This window comes from Alternaria dauci, chromosome 2, assembly GCF_042100115.1.
Source record: "Alternaria dauci strain A2016 chromosome 2, whole genome shotgun sequence".
Taxonomy (NCBI): Eukaryota; Fungi; Ascomycota; class Dothideomycetes; order Pleosporales; family Pleosporaceae; genus Alternaria; species Alternaria dauci.
In genome coordinates this window covers 1,823,328-1,844,917 of record NC_091273.1, presented here as the reverse complement: position 1 = coordinate 1,844,917, position 21,590 = coordinate 1,823,328, and the positions used below count along the sequence as shown (strand labels likewise).

Genomic DNA, 21,590 nt, shown 5'->3' with positions numbered 1-21,590 from the left:
AAGCCCTGCGCTGAGCGTTTCTTGTCCTGCGCCTCATGTTAAGGCGTCTGTTGCATGCAAGAAAGAGGCTTGATCGTGTGGTCGTCGTGACGACTACTGCCAGTACATCCTACGTCACTTTCTGACAACACTGATGCCGGTATCCTTCTCCTTCTCCATAAACTGTCGCATCTCCTCCAGGTCGTCCATGTCGTCGTCGCTGTCCTGGCGCTTGGCCTTTGCTGGAGGCGTCGACGCGGGAATTACCTGGGGCGCGTTCTGCGGTGGTGGGTCGCGCATGTCTTTGGTCTCGTCCTCCCATGCCTTTCTCTCTTCCTCGTCCAGCTCATCCCGCCTGTCCAGCCACCTCTCCTGCACGTCGCGGGCGTCCATGGTCGCGCCGTTCTCGCGCATAGCCATCTGCCACACCGTGTCGTTTGCGCCTTCTATGCCGCCCATGGCAAAGCCGCCTGCACGGTCAATGGCCCGCAGCAGCGTCATCATGCTCTTCTTGTCTTCCACCGCCAGTGTCTCGAACCCGACCAGTGCAAAGTCCTCGACCAGCTCGACGATCGCCTTGTTGAGCGCGGAGAACTTGGACGTCGGCTCGTCGTCCGGGTCTACGTCCTCGCGTGTGCCAGCTGCGGTGGGGCCTGGAATGCCGGACGTCTGTTCGCGGTTGAGGTGCGGCAGGAGGTACTGCAGGTCTTGGACTTGGGTGTAAAAGTCGAGGTTGAAGGGCAGATTTGGGTAGTTGCGGAGGTTGTCGATCTTTGTGAGGACGTTGAGATGGGGCAGGTCCATCTGCAGCATGCTGCGCAGGGCGAGCAGGAGAGAGGAGACGTACAGCGACGGTCGCGAGAGGACGATGGAGTCGGTCAGGTGCACGACGACGAGCTGGTCGGGTTAGCGTCCAGTTGCAGGCCATGGGTGGTGGGCGAATACTCGATACCCCAGTTTTTGTAGGCGGAAGAAGATGTTGCGCAGCGAGCCGTGGTGGGTGAAGAGCTCGACCTGGCCGGGGCAGTCGAAGAGGACGTAGTCGTCTGGCGCCATTAGTATGCTTGGAGAGGGAGATGGAGAGAGAATCGGTGCTGTCACGAACCTCCGAGTTCCTTCAGGCCCTCCTGCAGCCAGTCAAAGTTGTGCTCGAGCTCCTCGAGCGCAAACAAGACGCCTCCGTTGGGGCCCAGCGCCTCCTGCTCCATGATCTCGTCTATGGTGACGAGGTCGCGGACGTCGAGGGCGGGCTGGTAGGCCGTGTGGTCGTTTGCGGGGTCGAGGTTGACGACGGAGCACTTGCGCTCGATGGCGCCCATGAACTGCTGCATGCCGTCGCAGTACGTCGACTTGCCCGAGCCCGGGGGCCCGATGACGAGCTGTGCAAAGGGCATGTTTGCTGGGGTGCAGTGACGAGTGACGAGGGCCGGCGCTGGGGAACTTTTGGAGGGGGCCCGTTAGCGTGCATGTGCATGCTGGGCTTTTGTTTGGTCGGTCGGTCTGCGGACTTCCGCCCTCGAGAGCTTCCCTCCGACTCGCTGCGCAGCTTCTACACCCACGCGCACACGCTGCCATCGCCAACATGTCCAGTAGGTCCCTCCACGCCCGCCCGAGCCGCGTGCTAACCGCGCAGGCCAATTCGAGCTTGCCCAGAACCCGACCGAGCCCATCTCGGCCGTCAAGTTTGCGACCAACAACCCCACGCGCCTGCTCGTCTCGTCGTGGGACCGCCATGTCTACCTCTACGACACACACGCCGAGCCCGGCGGCAAGCTGCTCCAGAAGTTTGAACACCGCGCGCCCGTCCTAGACGTCTGCTTTGGGCGCGACGACAACGAGGCCTTTTCCTGCGGCCTCGACTGGGAGGTGCGCCGAATCGACCTCGAGACGGGCGCGCAGACCATCATGTCCACACACTCGCAGGGCGTCCGCAACGTCCTCTACTCGGCCGCCCACAACCTCCTCATCTCGTCGTCATGGGACTCGACCCTCCACCTCCACCAGCTGTCGCAACCCGGCGACTTCTCTGCTGTCCGCCTGCCTTCCAAGCCCTTTTCGCTGTCCGCCTCGCCCACCAAGCTAGTCGTCGCCATGGCCAGCCGCGCAGTCAACATCTACGAGCTCGACAAGCTGGCCGAGGCGGCGGCGAGAGGTGGCGGCGAGGACGTCGCCGTGGAGCCGTGGCAGCAGCGCGAGAGCTCCATGAAGTACATGACGCGCGCCGTGTCCTGCATGCCAAACGACGCCGGCTACTCGAGCTCGAGCATCGAGGGACGCGTGGCAGTCGAGTGGTTCGACCCGTCCGAGGAGTCTCAGTCGCGCAAGTACGCCTTCAAGTGCCACCGACAACAGGTCGACGGCCAGGACGTCGTCTACCCAGTTCACGCCCTCGCGTACCACCCCGTCCACGGCACCTTTGCCACAGGAGGCGGCGACGGCATAGTGGCTCTCTGGGACGCAGTAGCAAAGAGGAGGATACGGCAGTACCAAAAGTTCCCTGCCAGCGTGCAGACCATCGACTTCTCAAACGACGGCAAATACGTAGCGATTGGCGTCAGCCCAGGCTTCGAGGACGGCGTCGACGACGTGCCTGACGGTGTAACCAAGGTCTTTATCAGGGAGTTGAGCGCGACCGAAGCCTCAGGCAAGAAGAAGTAGGCATCAAGTGGGAAGAAGTGTGCAAGAAGTAGGGAAGGAGTAGGCGTTGTCAGGGGCTAACAAGGCTCCACGTTTGTCCGCGCCTGTGCCAAGTTACGAGATAAATATACCAGTTGGTCAATCGACCCCGTCTCGAACATCAAGTCAACCAAGGTTGGTCTCCTTCTAAGCGTGATACATGTGCTTCAGCTCAGTTAACGCATGCAAGGACTCTTGACCGCCAGTGCGCATACTGCACAACTGCCATGTCCAGGCCAATATGCTCATCGCCATACAAGTTCCACCTCGAAGCAGGTGAGGTGGAAACGAGTTGCTATTTCTCACGGCGCATACCGCATGAACCAGCCGTAAATGGGAATAGTATCCCTCTTGTCCGTCTATTTGGTCTCCGCTCTGTAGATATCCTCCTGCCTCCTGAGCTCCTACTTGAAGTCTTTCATCTGTTTGGCCACTCTAGGAAGATGCTCGCGTTTCAGCTTTCCCATGCCGCTCTTGTTGTCCACAAGTGCAATGTTCATTGCTGTCGAAACGACGTTCCTGATCTGCCGGCCATTCAGAGCCAGCTTTTTGCCGCCTTTCCTTGCCCACGAAATTAGATCATCGTAGTCTTCCACAAGCTTGTACTGAGAGTGAGCTCGAACCAGCACCTGGCGAAGTCGAATTGATGGATCTACCGGCAACGCTAGCGAGCATGTCGCTACAGGACTTGTCAGCGTATGTCAGTAGCCGGACAGAGGCGCTCAATAATGCCCATGTGAGCTCAGAGGAGAAGCGATCTAAAAGCCTCCACAAAGTCTCTTGCAAAACACAAAGCTTCAGCGCAGAGTTTATTCGTTTTTTCAACGCGTGCTCAGGTGTCGTAAACATCATCATGCTAGTGGATGCTCAACACGGTAATAGACAGGCTGGGTAGCAATACTATTTTCGAGAAGGCAGGCGCGCCACAGCTTTCCGATTACCACACTGAAGACGCAGTCGAATCCCTCAAACGATACCGGACTGTTTTAGCTTCAGTTTTCAACAACGATAGGCATCGAGCGAGATTGTGTTTGGCGGACTTCCTGGATGTAGACGTCGGTGAACATTGGCAAAAAAAGTAGTTCCTATCTCGTCATGCTATCCGGACGCAACGAAGATGGGGTCAGCTCCCCGATGTCTTGGTTCTCCAATAGCTGTCGATACCATACTATCGTTGCTCTCTGAAACACGCAGAGTTCTCTTTGTCAGATGTGAAAGATCTAGCACTCTGGAGACCACACTAGCGTGCTTGATGTTCCAGTTGCTTTAGCAAAATCCAAACGTGGTGCGAATGGTTGAAGAGTGGTATACAATAAAAAAGCTGGTATTCCGCCGCGGTTCTGAGAGTGTAGGGGCTTTATATAAGGCTCTACTCGGGTGATTGAACTGCAAGAACAGCCTGTCTTTATCCTGATCGACCGCTTGGAGAGCAGCGAAGCAGATCCTGCGAGTGAGTTTGCAGAGACAATACCGCGAATTGTTGAACAAATAGAGGGCGTCCTGAAAGCTTTGATTGTCCACCAAGCGAGTTCTGGGACTGGGAGCAGAACAAGCGAAGCGTCTTCAGAAAGGTACGCCTGCCTCAGCATGTTGAGCATTTCGTCTTGACCAACGTCGTTCATACACGAATCCGCAGTCGGAGAGCGAAAGATAGAAGTTCTTCACGGAAGAGTCTATTCGAATCATCTTATCGCATCGTCTGCAATTGAACGTCAATCTCCAGTGCCTGATAATGACTTTTCAGAATTCGAGCGCGAGGAAGTCGGATCTAATTTCTTAGTCGTCGCAGGCAGAATGGATGGACAAGCATCTGAGCGGGGGTAATCGACCTGTCGCTCTTCCTACCGATCGTTACGCCCTGTCGGATCCCACAACTACCAGGACCACTTGACAAGAGGAGCACGTTGCTTCTAGGTCTGACTGCTGTCTGGACGGTATCTCGTCATGTTCAATGATTCCTTGGTGTGCGATTTAGTTGTAGCAGCTTCGTTGGGGTATTAGACCACGGGCGCAGGCGAGTCCTGGAGAAGACCTTGGGTGACAGCTTCAGCATTAGTGTGGCATTTGATTAGGCAACCCTTTTTTTTTATGGAACGAGATCCTATCACACCGGCACTTCTCGAGGAGTTGGATGCGACTTTGAGGCCGGCTGGATGCTCAAGGATTCTGCTGCACTGTGGTTATGGCACGTTAGCTGTCACTGATGCGCATCGATTGTGAGTGGTGCAAGAACCGTCTTCGAACAGACGCCACCACATTCACATGCTTGGAGGCATGGTCACGCCTCTACGCCCGATGCACCCGTGTGGCATCGATGCTGACATGACAGGGGTGGTCATTCGTGCTCGTTCAATGAGCCGCAAGAGGTTTAGCTTGGGGGGACCTTAATCGACCGGGCGTACAGCTCCATCACCGGCTAGTATTTGCTGCAAGATACGCGATTGGCGAGTACTACTGCCATCTTAGTTGGTGGACGGGACCATGCTAACAGAGAGGGCGACCCGTTCGTATGGTTTTACATGCGCTAGCTACGCTCCGTGGGATGGTTCTTGTAACGGGCGTAACGTGAATGTGCTGTTGCGGTTGATACAAAGCATATAAAAGCAGTGCGGTTCGTTGGGATCGGCGCTTTGCACTCCACTCGTAGTCAAATCCTCCTACCGAAACTTCTCAATCATTTTCGTAACCATCATACAGACATTAGTCTGTCACCAAAGCACCCACCATGGTCACAGGGACGTCCTGCTCAACGGAGTGTATCAAGGTATGACTGCCCGCCGCCAAACACCGTGTCGTTGCTAATCGCTCCCGCTTAGGGCTCAATCCACGCCGGAACTCCCAAAGGCACTATCGAGCAACTCCATGGGCTCTCCGTTTACACGGTTGGAAACCGAACCACGCCACGGGCAGTCATCTGCATATACTCGGACATCTTCGGACTAGGTCTTCCCAACAACAAGATCATCGCCGATGCCTATGCCGCGTCAGGACAGTACCTGGTGCTACTCCCTGATTTCTTCAAGGGTGATCCGGTTGGATTGAAGGTAGCCGATGCGTTGCTCCCTGTTGATGCCGCAGCCCAGAGTACCTTTTCCAAGTACACGGGCATCCTGGCGAGTTTGCCGGCATTTCTCATGTGGCAGAGGAGGCACGGAAAGGCGGAGTCGGACAAGATCTGCCTCGACTTTATGCGGGAGCTGAGACGGGCGACGCCGAGCGGCAGGAAGATCGGCATGGTCGGATTCTGCTGGGGAGGCAAGTATGCTGTTCGCACTGGCTTGGAGAGCAGCATGATTGAGATTGAGGGGGTGAGGAAGCCGCTTGTCGATGCAATCGTAGCGCTGCACCCGAGTCACCTGGTCGTTCCCGACGACGTTGAAGGTCTGACGGTCCCCACGAGCTTCGCGTGGGGCGTAGATGACATTGCCGTGAGCTATGAAACTAGGAGCAAAGTGGAGGCATGTCATGCGAAAGCACAAAAGGAGCGGAAGGAGTTTCCGGAGATCGAACACAAAGTGTACAAGCCAGGGAGGCATGGGTTCGCGGTCAGAGGCAACCCAGACGACCCGCAGGAAAGGAAGGCCTTGGAGGATTCGGAGAAGCAGGTGCTTGCGTGGTTCGACAGGTGGCTCTGAAAGCTGCTTCACAACTCGCGTATAGCTGTGCCTGGGTAACTGCATCCCAGGGTATCGCTGTGTTCTACGTTAATCCGCGTTAATGCAGGACATACTGCCTACCTCTGGCTAGGGGTCATTTGGTACAAGCGGAATCATGTGCTTCGTAGTCCTAAATTGGTATATCATCTGCGCATATCCAAGCACCCTTAGATGCAGCCAGCGCCATACGCCCATGCACTGCCTTTGCGCCGCTCATCAGTTCCGCCTATACTTTGAGGGAATGTTCTTCTCTACGACGCCCCTAAGCTCCAGCCGCTCCCACTCCTGTTGCGCAGCCTCCTTCTCTTCATGCATCTTGAAATGCGCGATATCCTCTGGGTGGTTCAGGTCCTCCTCTTTGACGTCGTCGCCACTGTGGTACTTTTCCCAGTGGTGGATCTCGTACTCGTACTCGTCGTCGCCGTGGTGTCCTGGGCCCATGCCAAAGTCTGGCAGCTTGACATTCTCAGAGTCCTTTTGTACGAATTCGGCCAGGGTGATGGAGCCGTCTTTGTTGGTGTCGAACATGTCTAGGATAGTCTGGACGACCATTTGCTTCTTGGTCTCGGAGATGGAGGCGCTCGAGGGGTCTTCGAGGCCGTAGGTGCGGCGGATGTCGAGTGCGGTCCAGAGACTGGTGCTGTCGTAGTCGTGCATGTTGAAGAAGGTGGTTGCGTCATAGCCGGAGATGTGGTGCTCCTCTGTGAGTGTGTCAGAATGCTCTTTCCCTATGTTCCCTGCGGAGATCCGGGGAGTGTGTACCAGCCATGTGTCGCGTCGCCCAGTCGGCGTCCGGTGGGACTACTATTTGCGCATGCTCGTTCCCGCCATGCGCCGAGGCATTGAGGGCGCACGACAAAAGCAAGAGGGCGCCAAGCGGCAGTTTCAACGTGCGGGCCATGGTTTTATCAGAGTAAGACGCAGAGGAATGCACTGTGCAAAGGTTGCGTTGAGTCGCAGCCCCAGTGTTGACGGCCAGGGGCTCGGTCCAACGAGTGGCCAGCCGCCGACACGATGTCATAGGGGTCTGGACATTTCCATGTGCCTGCGTAGCTTCCCACCACACCGACAACACCACGCGCACGATGAATGTCCTACTCCTCCTGAGTCTGTTGCTCTTCATACCGTTTCTCTTCTTCCTCGCATTCCTCGCCGCGTCTTCTTGCATGGGCGACGGCTTCCGCGCAAGATTTGCCGGTGTCACATTCAACCCCCGGAACGCATCCTTTGGTCGCAACTACACGCGAGGCTTCGGGTCGGGAGCAGGCAGCGGGGGCTGGGAACAGATTGAGATGGAAGACATGCTTGGAGAGGACAGCGACTCGGAATGAACAACACGATGGCTTGACTGGCGTCTCGGCGCCTCACGGGTATCTTCATCTACACACTCGCCGATGCGCGCCCCTAGAACTCTAGATCCTGCTTCTTCGGCATCGCACTAGCACCCGCTGCCTCCCTTACAGCCTCCTCCTGCGCCTCAGTATCGCCTTCCATCGGCGGCAGGCTGAATTTTGCAATCACAAACTTCCGCCTGCTCAATGTAAACGCCATATCCTCGCCCAAGTCTCCTGCTCCACCGCCACCACCCTTTTCGTGAAAGACGGGTAGTTTGTGCACGGCAAGCATGCCCTGCGGTCGTTCCTCGTCCTTTGTGGTGCCCGCCGACTGGGCGAGTGCTTGCATACGCGAGTAGGGAAACGGAGCCAATTCGAGTACACCGTCTGAGAGGATCTCCATCCAGCGGACCAGGCCGGAGGACCTTGGGTACAGGGTCAATGGAAGTGTGACGACGGCGGTCAGACGCGTCTGGTGTTGTCGGAGGAGCGCGCGCAGAGCATGGAGAAACTGGAGTATGTGGGTTGGGTGGGCCGCCGAGGGAGGGTATAGCGCTGGCGACAGAAGAGACGGTATTACAACGCGGTGTATCGTGTGTGGTGGTGTTGACTCGAGCTGCCGCCGTATGTTTTGCAGAATCGAAGGGAAGGGTGAGGCGGAAGCGGCTGTTGGCGGAGGTATGGGCACATAGTTGATCGCTATCCCGACCGGAAGGGCGAGACGTTTGGCCAGATCAAACGTATGGCAGAAGATCACTTGTTCCTCTGCTGCGTCGCTCTGGTTCGCGGTTCTCTGCACACTGGGCGAGCCTGTCGCAAACCTCGTCAAAATCGTTCGTAAGATAGACTGCATTCAGATATATATAAGACGCACCTCTAGCACTCTCGAATTGTCCAAGGCCTTCATATCTCCATGCAATCTTCATCTTCTCTGCTCGTTCCTTTCCTTCTTTTCTCTTGTCCGACTTGTCTTCTGATATGCCAGGCAATTCCCTGCCCCACACTTCACCCATGCCTACGACATGCACCTTGTGCCCCTGCACCACTCCTTCCGCTGCGTAAAACCTAAGCAATGCGCCGGCATAGTCGGTCGTTCCGCTCTCGCCTATGAGTATCGAGTTGCCCAGCGCCAGCCCCGCATGTCCTGCCAGAATGCCATCGAGCGAGGGTGTGCCGGTGGATGTGGTGGGGCGGCCATCGATGGGTGAGGGTCGGACGCCGGGGGGTGTTGGCACAGGCTGGGCTATTGCAGGAGAAGAGAGCGAGTTGAGCGCGTCTTGCCCTGCCGGTGCGCGAGACAGTGCTATGTTGCGCTTGCGAAACGCCATTTTGGGTGTTTGAGCTGTGAGTCGCGACTCGAAAATGTTGGAGGGGCTATCGATAAGGCTCGGGACGTCATATAGTTCTGGAAATAAGCTCCAGCTAATTAGAACAGCCATCCGTTTATGGCGAACCTCGACTTCCTAGGCTGATCTGATTGGCCGTCGACCACTGGAAGTACCATCCAATGGGACTACAGCATCCATGAATCGCGACTGTATTGCCATTCCACGCTAAGTTATATTTGGCTAGGCCATCTCCTTGGTGTTCTTCTTCGAGGCTGTCCCTTACTCATCACTCTCAGCATATTCACACCAAGTCATCTCCGCCTTCTCTAAAGGTTCATGGACATTCGCCATGGCGGATGATGGGGATATCGAGTCTGCTTTGATCCCAAGTTTGTATAAGCCACCCGCATTGCTACCAATCGCACAACTCAAAGACCAACTGCTCTACACGATCGAGACGTACCCTGTGACTATTGTTGTTGGTGAAACAGGCAGCGGTAACTTTTCTGGATTTAACAGTGTCAAATTCCGGAGCTGATCTCGCCCAGGCAAGACAACGCAGATACCAAAATTCCTGCTCGAAGCGGGCTGGTGCAATAGCGGCCAGCAGATAGCCATCACCCAGCCCCGACGGATAGCATGTACCAGTGTAGCTGCAAGAGTGGCAGAAGAGCTAGCGACGCCACTCGGCCAGAAGGTCGGATACAGTATCCGATTTGAAGATGTCACGTCCGCAGCCACGCATGTAAAGTTCGTCACAGACGGGTTGCTGCTACGTGAGATGCTTGTCGACCCGCTACTCTCCCGCTACTCTGTCATCATGGTTGACGAAGCACATGAGCGCAGCTTATCGTCTGATATACTGCTGAGCTTACTGAAGAAAGTACTGGCGAAAAGGGAAGACTTGCGCGTTGTTGTGAGCAGCGCTACGCTCGAAGCCGAACGCTTTCTTGACTTCCTCAGCCCCGATCAAGGCGAGAAGATTCATGGCAAGAGCAAGGAAGAATTTGGATGCATTGTTGGTATCCAGGGACGCACCTATCCGGTTGAGATTCAGTATCTACAGGAACCAACAAACAACTATGTCGAAGCATCGATCGACGCTGTCATGAAAATCCACGAGCATGAGGGCAAGGGTGACATTCTCGTCTTTCTGACAGGGCGCGAAGAGATAGATGACGCGATCGATAAACTGGGCGATCGCATTGCCGAAATGTCTTCGTCTCAGCAAAGGCTCATGCCTCTACCCCTTTACGCCGGCCTGCCCACAGAAGACCAGAATCTCATCTTCACAAAGCCACCGCAGGATACGCGACGTGTCATGTTCAGCACCAACATTTCCGAGGCGTCTGTAACCATCGACGGTATTGTCTTCGTGATAGACACAGGATACGTCAAGCTCCGCGCCTACAACGCCAATCTCGGCATCGAGAATCTCGCCGTCGTTCCGGTATCAAAAGCCAGTGCTACACAAAGAGCTGGTCGCGCTGGCCGGACAAGACCGGGCAAATGCTTTAGACTGTACCCGGAAAGTGTATATGAGGGCCTGGAGGAAGCCACGTTTCCAGAGCTTGCGCGCTCAAACCTTGCACCTGTGATTCTGCAGCTTCTCAACTTGGGTATCACGAACGTGGTGCGATTCGACTACCTCTCCCCGCCACCATCAGCGCTCGTAACACGCGCCCTAGATATGCTGTACTCCCTGGGAGCCTTGGACGCTCACGCTCGGCTGACCAAGCCCTTCGGTACGCGCCTAGCAGAGCTGCCTCTCGAACCAATGCTTGGCCGCGCTGTGCTGAAAGCTGCTGAACCAGAGTTTGGTTGCTTGAGCGAGATGCTCACGATAGCCGCCATGATGACACTCCAAGGTAACGCCTTTGTGTCCCACGATGGGGGAAAGAAACAGCTCGATGCAGCAAGGCGGAAATTTGCTGTAGCAGAGGGGGATCATCTTACACTATACAACGTGTACGAAGCCTTTGTGAAAGCTGGCATGGGTAACACGGCATGGTGCCACTCGAACAGTCTCAACCACAAATCCCTCGTCAAGGCAGTCAGCGTCCGGAAACAGTTGGCTGCCTACCTGGACCGTTTTGGGGTAAAAGAAAATGTTCTCGCATCGTCGGGCGTGCTGAGGGTTGGCGGCACACCACTTGCCGAGCGTGTCCGTCGCTGTTTGACTACGGGGTTCTTCGCGCATGCTGCAAGGATGAAGGCAGACGGGACGTTTACCACCGTGGACGGGAAGACGACACTATGGGCTCATCCCAGTTCTGTGTTCTTCACGCGAAAGGCTGATTGGGTCATATACACGGAGATTCAGTCTACAAGAGACAAAACCTACATCAGGGATCTGAGCACAGTGGACATGGACTGGCTAACACAGTATGCGCCAGAGTATTACAAGATCAAGAATGGCGGTCGGTAGATGGAGAAAAGAAGAGTCGTGCGGGTATCTATCAAAACTAAAGGCATAATTACATGAATCATCAAAGGACTGGTTTCGCGCCGCTACTTGCAGGCTTCCACGAACAGCTCGCGCATGCCCTTGAGAAAGCCTGCTAGATCGCGTGTCTCGTTTAGTCTCTCGACAACCGTCTCGACTTCTTCGCGCTCAACCTTGGGCCGCATCTCTAGCACTCTGTAGTCGCGTTCGCTGGTGTCGAGCTCAAACCACGCCTCGCGATCCCACTCTCGCTCGTCGACGTTGGTGTACACAAACTTGAGGCGATCGTCCTTGCCAAGGCCCTCAATCCTCAGACCCAGATAGTTCTCCCAAAAGTCGAGTTCCGGCTCGTTGTACCGGCTCTGGCCATCGAGATATCTGCGGTGCTTGAGCTGGGCTTCGCGGCGCGCGGAGATGGTCTTTTGCACTTCGGCAATCTGTGTGCGGAGGCTGTCGCGGTGCGCCAGGCGCTCGTCGCGCTGGAGGGTGAGGGCGGAGATGGCCTCTTGCATCTCGGATGTTTCCTGGGCTTCCTTGGAGAGCGTCTGGCTGTGCTGGGCGGTCTTGAGTTCGAGAATCTCAATGTCGCGCTTCTTCATGCGTTGGTCCTCTGCAGGGAGTTAGCAGGTGTTCAGCGAGCGCCGAGCCGAGCCGTTCCAACGTACCATGCAGTTCTGCGACGCTCATGCGAAACTGGTTGCGTTCTTCGAGGACCCGTCTGCGTCCATTTTCGATAAAGGCGTCGAATCGCGTCGTGAACTGGTTCATGCGGCTGCGCAAGTCGTCGAATCCGAAATTGATGCTGGGCAGTTGGTCGGCCATGGACGGCGCATCGTGCGAGGAGGCGCGCATCGTGGTGCTGAGTGAAGGCTCAAAGGTCGCCATGGTGAATGGATTGTCGTAGGGTTACTACCGGTAGCTTTGTGGTGTGCAGAGTTCGCGGCGATGTCGTAGATGGGCTTAGATGACAGTGGTGAGGTTCGGTGGTTGCTCCGTAAACAAACATCCGCGCTAATGCGGCAGGGCTGGAAGCGGGGCGCATGCACGTGCCGACGCGACCTTTGGCGCTAGTGTAACTTTTTGGTTTGCTCACTCTCATCGTCGCGTTCGACATCACCAGATCTGGCAGACTGCTTCTCCGCTCCCGCATACGACCGCTTGCTTCCTGTGCCCGAAGTATGAGTTTATACTGCAGCGTCGTTACCGATCGAGAACCTCTACGACAGCCCAATGGCTGACAAATCGCTGAAAGATCTCAACTACGGCCATCCCGGTGTCGCGAGTTATGATTTGGAAAACAGAGGATGGGCATTTGCCAGGAATTATAAGCAACGGAGTTTCAGACAGATTCTGACTACAAAGACCACGCCTTCTAAACGAAATCATGCGACACCTGCAACAGCAGCACTGGACCCTCCAAGAACACCGGCAAACAGGCCGAACATACTAGACGCACTCAGCAGTACGGTTCAGGACGACGCCCTCCTCGCTCCAGCTGCCGAATTGGTTCCGGATCTAGCATTGGTGTCTGCCGCCATCTCTTCCGCGGCTTCGACCTACGATCCCCTCGTCAACGGCCTTTTGTCTTTCGGCTCGATCACTCCCAAGGGTAGACATGAGACGTGGCGGCTGGCTGCGTTGCCCACTGGTGAGACAGGGAGTATACTGCAGATGTGCATCTTGGAGGACGAAACCCATGGCTGGACGTCCGAACCGAAATCATGGGTACGAGGGCAAACGTTGAGAGCCGCAGAGAGCGGGTTCTGGAACGAGGAAGCGGCACCAATTCAACAGGTTTGCTTTGCACGCTCCGAAGACAAACGGCCATTGCTTGCAGTGCGACTTCCCACACGCACTGTTCTATTCCACCCGGACTACCACCGACGCCCACGCGCCGCCGCAATCTCCCCATTCTATCGTCTGCCTGCTTCCACGATCCAACCGAACCGCGTACTCAGCATACACCAGAACGATACAGGTGGTTTTCCCCATGTCGATGTTGCCTTCAACCCGGACTTCCAGTTCCAGTTTGCGCTGGTTGATCAGAGCCAAACGTGGAGCGTATGGGATATCGAGCATCGGCTCAGGCTTGGCACGTATTCGGCTTCGTGCGTGCTTCGCGGAAAGGTCAACGAGTCGGACGATGCAGACGCAACTGGCCAGGACGGCTGGGCGAGGGTCCTCTGGGTCGCCGATATCACGACGTTGATGGTTTGCAATAGGCGCCACTTGAGCATCGTCAGCATCCAGGGCGGATCAACTTTGTACCTGCCTTGCCCGGAGATTGTCAGCGAACGGTCCGCAGATTGGATTCTGGACGTCAAATTGCATCCAAAAGACCGCAGTAAAGTGTTCGTCTTGACCTCTACTCGGCTTTCACTCATTGCAATCACTCCGCCGAATGAGCTCCTGTCAGATGGCGACGACACAGGCGCGAAAATACTTCTATCATGGCGACATTACAGGGGCGCTGAAGATCTCACCCTTGGATTGAGTGTGCAGATGCTGGCAGATGACGGTATGTGTCAAGCTCAATGCACGAGAGACCGACTGACAGATGGACAGAAACGTGCGTGATGATTCATTCTCGTGCCAACAACCTCGTCCAAATATACAGCTTTACTGAGCATTCCCCCGGGCTTATTACCGCTACCGACCCAAGTCTTCTTGGCCTATCCATTCCGGACCCGGGGCAGATTACCGACATAGTCATCGAGACCATGGAACAAGGAGACTTGAGGTCGGAGGTCGGCTTCTTCCAGCTATTTGTGACACAGTCTGACTTGAGCGTCCACGAGCTCGTCGTTTATACCCGGTCCTTTCCGGCGGATTCAACTGAAGACGATTGTGTGATTGCAGGTTTTGAGCAGAGCACGATCACGCGTCACAGGGGTCTAACAATCAAGTCGCGTAAGATCAACAAAGACGATGATTTCGTAGTCCCTGATGGACTGCCCACTACAGAACCGCCATACTCGATAAATACAACGCTACGGTTACAATGGGATACCAATCTGCATGGTTCTATTGCGTGTAAGATACGAGACAACGCTCTTTTGGGTAGGGTCATATCGCGGGCCAGGAGTTCAGCAGAGCAGTCTACCACGATCGATGCAGTGGCGGTCATGGACCAGGTAAATGAGATGCTGGCAACCGGTGCAGACTTGCCGTCTTTGCCCTTGGGTACTTTGTAAGTAACGCAAACTCACAACAGGCCTACACTAACATCTGCAGGATGGAGTTCACGCGCACACATTTTGACGTTACGGACATTGACGAAGCTTCATCCAACTTTGAAGAGCTGTTTTCTTCCGGATACGAAGACACAATGGACGTCCAGCGTATCGCACCTATGCACGTGCTTGGTCTGGCCCACGACGGCGACCCTACAATTACCGACGTATACGAGACTATCCTCCACACCTGGATTGCGCCTCTTCCCACAGAAGTGCCGATTCGGGTTCGCCAGCGCTTGGAACGTCTGGCTCGCCGGGTTGCCACGGAACTGATGTTCGCAAGTACTTGTTTACGTGATGATCGAAGGCAGGTGTCTGCCTCCAGCGCCCAGCATGGACAAGGCAAGGGCAGTGGTGTCGCATTGCCCGTCTTGCCATCTAGGCCGAAAGAAGGTGCCTTTCATCCCGTCTCAAGCTATCCAATCTCTCAGCCACTACCGACACCACCATATTCATCTATGCCCCCGTCCTCGGTGCTGGGATCATCTCCGCCTGAGGCGCCTTCCGCCTCGCCCGCCTTACCCGACCCCCTCAGTCGCCTCAGCAAGTATCTTCCGACTTCCAAAGACCCGGCGGTTATTCACTCGAATGTGGCTCAAGGTCTCGCGCATTGGCAACTGGGAAGTGATCCTCACGCGTACGACTGGGCCAGTCTGGAGCGCGCTCTCCAACCCGAGGATTTTGACGAGGAGAGCCAGCTGCAACGAGAAAAAGAACGCAAGAAGAGAGAACGTCGGGAAAAGCGTCAACAGCGCGAAAACGAGCTTATGAAGGCCAAGGTTGAGCTCATGAGGAGTACTGCTGTTAGTCAGCCCACCGCATTTCCTAGAAGCTCTCCAGGGCCCATGTTGGGCGGCGTGGGGAGCAGCAGTCAGGCACCAAGTCAAAGCCAAAGCCAAAGTCAGATTCAAGTACCATCTCACGGGAGTAGCTTCACGGTGCCGCAAAGTCAAGTCGAGCGGGGCAAGTTCGGAGGAAAGCTGGACAAGAAGAAGAAAAAGAAGGGCAGGATTAGTGGATTTTAGTCGGGCATACACAGAAGATGCACATTCAGAGCGATGCCTGATTCGGTGCCGTCGTCAGCGCGGAAGGAAGGACGCCCCCTCAAAGTGGGGTCGGAGGGGTAGCTTTCCCGTACCACCTACATAGCGTATTCTTACCGCGGATCCGTTCCTACGTATCAAGTATTGCACTCGTCACCTGCGTCCACAAAGTCTTCTCTGATCCCCTCCAAACAGCCAAATCAACATGTCAGGTTTTCCATCTCTCCAGCCCGCTTTTACAGTCCGCGTTGACATCGATGCGCCGATGCAGGTTGGAGGCCAGCATGGTCCGCAGCTTGCCATTGTTCCGATGGTGTCCGGTACGGTGAAGAGTGAGGAGGGCTTTGAGCCAAAGTTGGATGGAGAACTGCACGGTGTTGGCTACGACTACATTCACAACGATGCCGACGGTGGAAACATGCGCCTGGATGTGAGGAGTCAAGTCAAGTGAGTGGGAAGCTGCCAATTCTATAAGCATGGGCTAATGGTTTATAGGAACCACGACGGCACAATTCTGGCAATGTATTACAAGGGCACTGTGAAGCTTACGCCGGGGGTTGGCAAAGTGCTTTCTGGTGCTCCCGATGCTAAGACAACCGACTATGGCGATTCGTTTGTCAACTTCTCTTTTGAGACGGGGAATGAGAAGTACAAGGACCTCCAGAATGGAATCTATGTTGCTGCGGGTCATTTCGTGACGGGCGAAGGGAAGCCGGGCGTTGTGGTGGAGTACAAGGTCAGTAAGGTTGTGTACAAGACCAACCAGGGCAAGATGTAGGGGTGAGTCCATGACTGTACCTTTATTTGGTGGGTTACTGATCTCTCGTAGGGTGACATGCGAATTACTCGGTATTTACACTTACCAACTGTATCGAATACCAGTGCCAACTCGTTGCTTAATATCTTGTCTCTGTGATAATGCACGCTGAGCTGCCTTCACCTTGTCCTGTCAAGCCGCGTCGCCGGATCGCTGGTATTTGGTTCTGAGTAATCAGAAGTCAACTTTCACTCACCTGGCCGACATTCTTACTGGTTGTCTAGGTAACACTGTTGCGTTTGCCCTGATGCCCATGTTATCCCACATCCACATCCACTCTTCCTCACAACTATACCACTATCTGCACCATTGTACCAGTATCAATTTCGGAAACCAATCAAGGGTTAGCATGACTGCGTTGCGTTTAGGGCGATTGCTAACCTGATGATCAGACGTCATTCTAGGTTCACCAGTAGCATGTCTGCGCCATTGCGGCCCCGGATGGGTTCGGCAAAGCGGTATACTGCGGCCATGTTCCACAAGCATCTAGAGGACGAAGACTAATTCGGCTTCGAGACGCTCGTCGACCCGAGTCTCTACAACATCCAGGTCAAGGCTTACATGGACAGGGATCGACGTCGTCTCACAGACTACATGGTCCTTATTGGCACGTACCACACTCACTTCGGACGCCAAACTGTATGGGCGCGGCCCACAGGCTTGGAGGTTGAGTATTACCATGGCTTACCGGAAGCGCTCGAACTTGCACGGGTAGAGCCCATGTTTGAAAACCGCATCTACTACGTCCCACCATTCAGCTACATGTCCGCCTCGCAGAATACGCGTATGAATAAAGAACGTCTATACGGTATGAAGGTAGTCGAGACAGTTGTCAATGTCGTCTTCCTAAAGCAGGGCTGGCTCGTTCACTTCGAGTTCGACTCTGATACAGACGCGCTGGAGGCTTTCAAGTATGCGTGTACTAACTACGAGCAGAGGAAGGTGGAGGCTGAGAGTATAGTCAAGATTAAGAGAGAGAAAGAAGACGCGAATGAGGAGGACCAAGCCCGTGCTTGGGGGCGTCAAGATAACCATGGGGGTAGAGAACCATCTTTCCCTTATGCCAATGGCTGGGACCGCTACTCTACAAGAGGATTATCGTCTCCGCGCTTCAAGAATGAGCCCACGGATGAGGACAGCAGTATTTTGCGCGAACCACGTATCTCAAACCGTCGTTCGCAGTCTTAAGCTGGTTTCTTCAGTCCAGGGCGTGGTACACCAACACCCGGTCTTTCGCGTTCTCCCATCCGCCGCACACCGGTCCCAACTACTCCACGTTGTAAGTGCATTGATTTGATTCTCACGTTCCCAAGCTGACATACTCTAATCAGGCCGCCATCGACCTACAGATGTGAGTTCAATAGCTTCAACGTGCTATCCGCAGCAGACACCAACCTCATTGCTAACTCATGATAGGCACCGACAAAGGCCTATGAGGCTGAGCTCCGCACACAAACACGACGTGCGAAACGTGCTCGCGAACAGGTTCGCACACAACTGCAGAAGGCAGATGAGAGGATCAGCGAACTCGAGGAGATTCTCATTTCCATGCGTAGATACTAGAGTGGTTGGTGGTCAGTTGAAGGGCGAGGCTGCAGGACGTTTCCCATCTCGACAAACTATCCTCAGATTGACTTTACATGATTGCGTTGAGCAGCCATGTAATAGGGACGTGAGATGAATGTTGCACTGGACCATTGGGAGATCGTCACAGGCGAAGCGATGACTCCCAGAAACCAGTTGGCAATCGGAACGGAGATGTCAAACTAAGAGGAACACATACAAACCAGACTTTCTTCCACATGCATCAGCAATACAGTGTTATCAGATAACTCAAAGCTATAAAAGAAGCATTAAAAGAGCACCTAGAGTAGACACAATGAGAACATCGGAGACAAAAACGACGGTAACACAACGTTGATGATGTTGATGAGTAGAACAATCCGGCAAAGCCATTGTAGCCGTGGAGAAGTAAAGGTAGAGTGAGCCTGCGCGGTTACAGGAGTTGATAACCCTTATACCCAAGTTTTCATATCTGTAACGCCTTCTTATGTTAATCGGACTTATCTTCAGCTTCGAACAGCTACTTTGATATCTAGTAGAGAGCAGTGGTTTGTAGAATCTGGGAACTCCAACAGGTCAGTTTCCCTATGAGCTGCTGACACTCATCGAGTAGGATGTGCTTTGCTGATTGATAGCAATACCCTTACCTTGCACACACGCATTGACATTCAATGCCGAGCCGATGTCTCCTTCCAAGGTTAGCTTCGTCCCACTATCCCTGCTCACCTTCACCTCTGTGATAGAGCTTCGAGTGTTTGCTCCCACGCTTAGCGCATCTCCCGCGAGGCAAGTCCTTCCGTCTTCCCAATTCCTTCCACAACAACAGTACTTGCCCGGTTGTTACCACAAGACAATTGTGAGTCACTAGGGTAGCGTATGTACTGCCAGACTTCAACTGACCGCTAGACTAGCTCACCAAGACGTCTCACATATGCACCGTGCTCCTCAGCTCGCCGGCCACGATGATAGCGAGAAAGAAGTACGTACTTGGTGATTTCACCAAGTACAGCACGGGCAAACTCGAAAAGGAGCTCGCCGCCATCTCAAGTATGGAACCCTACGAATTCTCTGAGAAGCTATACATGGACGACAGGAACCGTGCACGTCGATGTCATATGCTGCTCGTCGGCCATTATTCACGAAAGTCTGGAGGTCCCCCAGTGTGGGCACGCGCAACTGGTGAAAGTATTTGTTACTACTCTGGATCAGGAATCCAAGTCTTTCCGCTGGTTCAGGACATACATTCCTCGAAAATTTACTACGACCCCCCCTTCAGCATCATCGGTGGCTCGCAAGATTACAGTAGTCTAAGGCCTGGAATGAACTCAGAACGTAAACTTGAGCGCGCGGTCGTTGATTCCACAATCAACTTCATCTTTCTGGTCAGTGGACGCCTAGAGAAGGTCTTCGATCTGTCAAACCCGGATGTACTTGGCAGTTTTAGACTTGCTTGTGCAAACATGGTTCGACACGGGAAACCTCTCCATACCCCCGGCCATGTTCTTCACGAGAAGGTTCCAGAGGGCGAAGCAATAACTTCAGCGGCGAACGGACGGCTGCATTCTGATGGTCACATTGCGCCCTTCGAGCCAAGCGGACGGACTGCACACCAAAATAAGAACCCAGTTTCCAAGGGCCTACGTAAACGACAGCATTCAGATCTCAGCGACGAGGCGATCGATCATTCTTCAACATGTGGGTAAATATGTGCGCCTCTTTGATTCATAACTGACGTTTGATCCAGCCCCGGATAAACGCACACGTCTACCAGTAAGTCATTCCTTACTTGTACTTTTGCAATTCCCACCAACGACCCTTCGGGTATGATAGAGGCTAATACCTCATTGTAGAAGCATATCAACCACTATGAAACCGAGGTTCACGACAAACTGAAATATGAATTACAAGACCTTAGAGCCCAGGTTGAACGACAGAAAGCAAAAAGAAGTGCTACGAAGGCGAAGCTGATTCGGGAAAAGTCTCGACGGCGAGCAGCTGAAGGACAGCGGGATGAATACTGGCAGAGATGCAGGCAGCAACAGGAAGTGCCCCAAGCGGATACGACACGTAAAGAAAATATTAAAAAGGAAGAGAGTCCCGACTGGAAGGCGATGCTGATTGAACAAGAAAGAAGAACGGAGTCGTACAAACTGAAATGCATCGCTGCCAAAGAGGACAGGACGGCCGTGGAAGCGAAATCGGTAGAGCAAGAAAAGCAGATGGAACTCCTACTGATCAAGTACGAGACGACCAAAAACGAGAAGAAGAGATTGGAGATGGGGGCAGCGAAGCAGGCTATCAAGATCGGACAGTGCAACCGCAAGCTATCCGATCAAGAGCAGCAGGCCGTCGGTCTGAAAACGCAGTTGATTGAGGCACGAAAGGCCCCTAAAAACTTCACGATCGGATACCAGGAGCTAGCTAAATGTTTAGACCTTAAGGCCTGCGTTGAGGGCTTGAACCAAGAGCTAGAAGCTTCTCAGGCTGTTCAGCAAGCCATGCACCAGGAGATGAATGTGCTGAAGACCCAATGCGCAGTACTTGAGTCTCAGAAACAGGACTGGGAGGATAAGGAGCTCGCGAGAGAACATCCAAACGTGAGCATTATAGTTGGGACGTTGAAGAAGCGGATTCAACAGCTGGAATCAGGCCTTGCCTTGTCCACGCAAACTTCTCCAGACGTAAGGGTGCTCTGTGAGAGAACCCGTGTCCAGGCCCTAGAAGCGACTATTGCTAGAAAGGACATCGACCTACGTAGGGCCAGGTTCAAGTTGGGCGTCTTGCAAGATCTGAAGGTTGAGAGCATGGTGCATCAGATCCACATGACTCTGAGCAACGTGAAGGTTGAAGGTAAGGGTAAAGCAGCAGATACCGTTCCTCTACCGAGACCAAGTGAGCCAAACACAATGTCTCTGCTGCCATTTAAGCCCTCAGGTTCGATATTGCGGTCGTAGGTTGCTATTAGGTGGATGTTAGTATATTTTTGGAAGCAAGCCAAGAAACAAAATGATGAATTGAGTGCAAAAATCGTCCCCTCAAAAACAGGCCGTTTGGCTTTTTCCACCTTATCCTAAACTGTCCAGTGCTGTCGACCTCCAAACTCTCAAAACTTCAACCCAGGGTAAGCTTCGGGTCGCTACCCGCTCTGCACAAGCTGCATTGCTTTTCCGCGGCACGGTCTAGCGTACCCTCATGACTGTCCCCCCTCCACTGTTCCCACTGCAGTGTGGCAGCACCCGTCTCCGCGATTGCTGGACCGCGCTCCATCGCGCACCACCACACGAGCCAGGTAGCACGATAAGATCGCTTGCGGTCGAGCATTGCTTCTGAAGCGGCTGGCCTCAAAAGTGCTAGTCGGGAGAGCGTATGCGCCGTGTAGTCATTATCTGGCAGAGGTCACCAGAATCGTACATTCGACAAGGATCCCCACGTTGCGGCGGCCAATACAGTACCAAACATCCTCACCGTTTCACCCGCCCGCAACGTGGGGAGGAAGAGCGCAAGGCGGCCGT

At 54.2% G+C, this 21,590-nt stretch overlaps 10 protein-coding genes across 10 annotated transcripts; 6 read left to right on the top strand and 4 right to left on the bottom strand.

Moving 5' to 3' along the window:
• Positions 1–114: 114 nt before the first annotated feature.
• On the bottom strand, positions 115–1,373 carry ACET3X_002625 (uncharacterized protein; the record flags this gene model as incomplete). Its single annotated transcript, XM_069449389.1, has 3 exons — positions 115–876; positions 925–1,025; positions 1,085–1,373. 3 exons carry the CDS (start codon positions 1,371–1,373, stop codon positions 115–117), a joined length of 1,152 nt encoding a protein of 383 aa, XP_069309172.1.
• Positions 1,374–1,561: 188 nt separating this feature from the next.
• ACET3X_002624 (uncharacterized protein) lies at positions 1,562–2,854 on the top strand (the record flags this gene model as incomplete). Its single annotated transcript, XM_069449388.1, has 4 exons — positions 1,562–1,568; positions 1,613–2,633; positions 2,751–2,790; positions 2,846–2,854. The coding sequence occupies 4 exons, from the start codon at positions 1,562–1,564 to the stop codon at positions 2,852–2,854; spliced, it is 1,077 nt and encodes a 358-aa protein (XP_069309171.1).
• Positions 2,855–5,380: 2,526 nt separating this feature from the next.
• ACET3X_002623 (uncharacterized protein) lies at positions 5,381–6,290 on the top strand (the record flags this gene model as incomplete). The annotated part of the gene is made up of 2 exons (XM_069449386.1): positions 5,381–5,419; positions 5,472–6,290. 2 exons carry the CDS (start codon positions 5,381–5,383, stop codon positions 6,288–6,290), a joined length of 858 nt encoding a protein of 285 aa, XP_069309170.1.
• Positions 6,291–6,527: 237 nt separating this feature from the next.
• ACET3X_002622 (uncharacterized protein) lies at positions 6,528–7,212 on the bottom strand (the record flags this gene model as incomplete). Its single annotated transcript, XM_069449385.1, has 2 exons — positions 6,528–7,012; positions 7,074–7,212. The coding sequence occupies 2 exons, from the start codon at positions 7,210–7,212 to the stop codon at positions 6,528–6,530; spliced, it is 624 nt and encodes a 207-aa protein (XP_069309169.1).
• A 503-nt stretch (positions 7,213–7,715) lies between these two features.
• On the bottom strand, positions 7,716–8,973 carry ACET3X_002621 (uncharacterized protein; the record flags this gene model as incomplete). Its single annotated transcript, XM_069449384.1, has 2 exons — positions 7,716–8,455; positions 8,520–8,973. 2 exons carry the CDS (start codon positions 8,971–8,973, stop codon positions 7,716–7,718), a joined length of 1,194 nt encoding a protein of 397 aa, XP_069309168.1.
• Positions 8,974–9,322: 349 nt separating this feature from the next.
• Positions 9,323–11,401, top strand: ACET3X_002620 (uncharacterized protein; the record flags this gene model as incomplete). Its single annotated transcript, XM_069449383.1, has 2 exons — positions 9,323–9,470; positions 9,522–11,401. The coding sequence occupies 2 exons, from the start codon at positions 9,323–9,325 to the stop codon at positions 11,399–11,401; spliced, it is 2,028 nt and encodes a 675-aa protein (XP_069309167.1).
• Positions 11,402–11,484: 83 nt separating this feature from the next.
• ACET3X_002619 (uncharacterized protein) lies at positions 11,485–12,304 on the bottom strand (the record flags this gene model as incomplete). The annotated part of the gene is made up of 2 exons (XM_069449382.1): positions 11,485–12,029; positions 12,085–12,304. The coding sequence occupies 2 exons, from the start codon at positions 12,302–12,304 to the stop codon at positions 11,485–11,487; spliced, it is 765 nt and encodes a 254-aa protein (XP_069309166.1).
• Positions 12,305–12,649: 345 nt separating this feature from the next.
• Positions 12,650–15,680, top strand: ACET3X_002618 (uncharacterized protein; the record flags this gene model as incomplete). Its single annotated transcript, XM_069449381.1, has 3 exons — positions 12,650–13,937; positions 13,985–14,609; positions 14,654–15,680. 3 exons carry the CDS (start codon positions 12,650–12,652, stop codon positions 15,678–15,680), a joined length of 2,940 nt encoding a protein of 979 aa, XP_069309165.1.
• Positions 15,681–15,903: 223 nt separating this feature from the next.
• ACET3X_002617 (uncharacterized protein) lies at positions 15,904–18,078 on the top strand (the record flags this gene model as incomplete). Its single annotated transcript, XM_069449380.1, has 8 exons — positions 15,904–16,145; positions 16,194–16,384; positions 16,465–16,478; positions 16,528–16,547; positions 17,085–17,656; positions 17,705–17,794; positions 17,847–17,866; positions 17,932–18,078. 8 exons carry the CDS (start codon positions 15,904–15,906, stop codon positions 18,076–18,078), a joined length of 1,296 nt encoding a protein of 431 aa, XP_069309164.1.
• Positions 18,079–19,040: 962 nt separating this feature from the next.
• ACET3X_002616 (uncharacterized protein) lies at positions 19,041–21,032 on the top strand (the record flags this gene model as incomplete). The annotated part of the gene is made up of 3 exons (XM_069449379.1): positions 19,041–19,773; positions 19,823–19,848; positions 19,929–21,032. The coding sequence occupies 3 exons, from the start codon at positions 19,041–19,043 to the stop codon at positions 21,030–21,032; spliced, it is 1,863 nt and encodes a 620-aa protein (XP_069309163.1).
• Between the last annotated feature and the right edge of the window lie 558 nt (positions 21,033–21,590).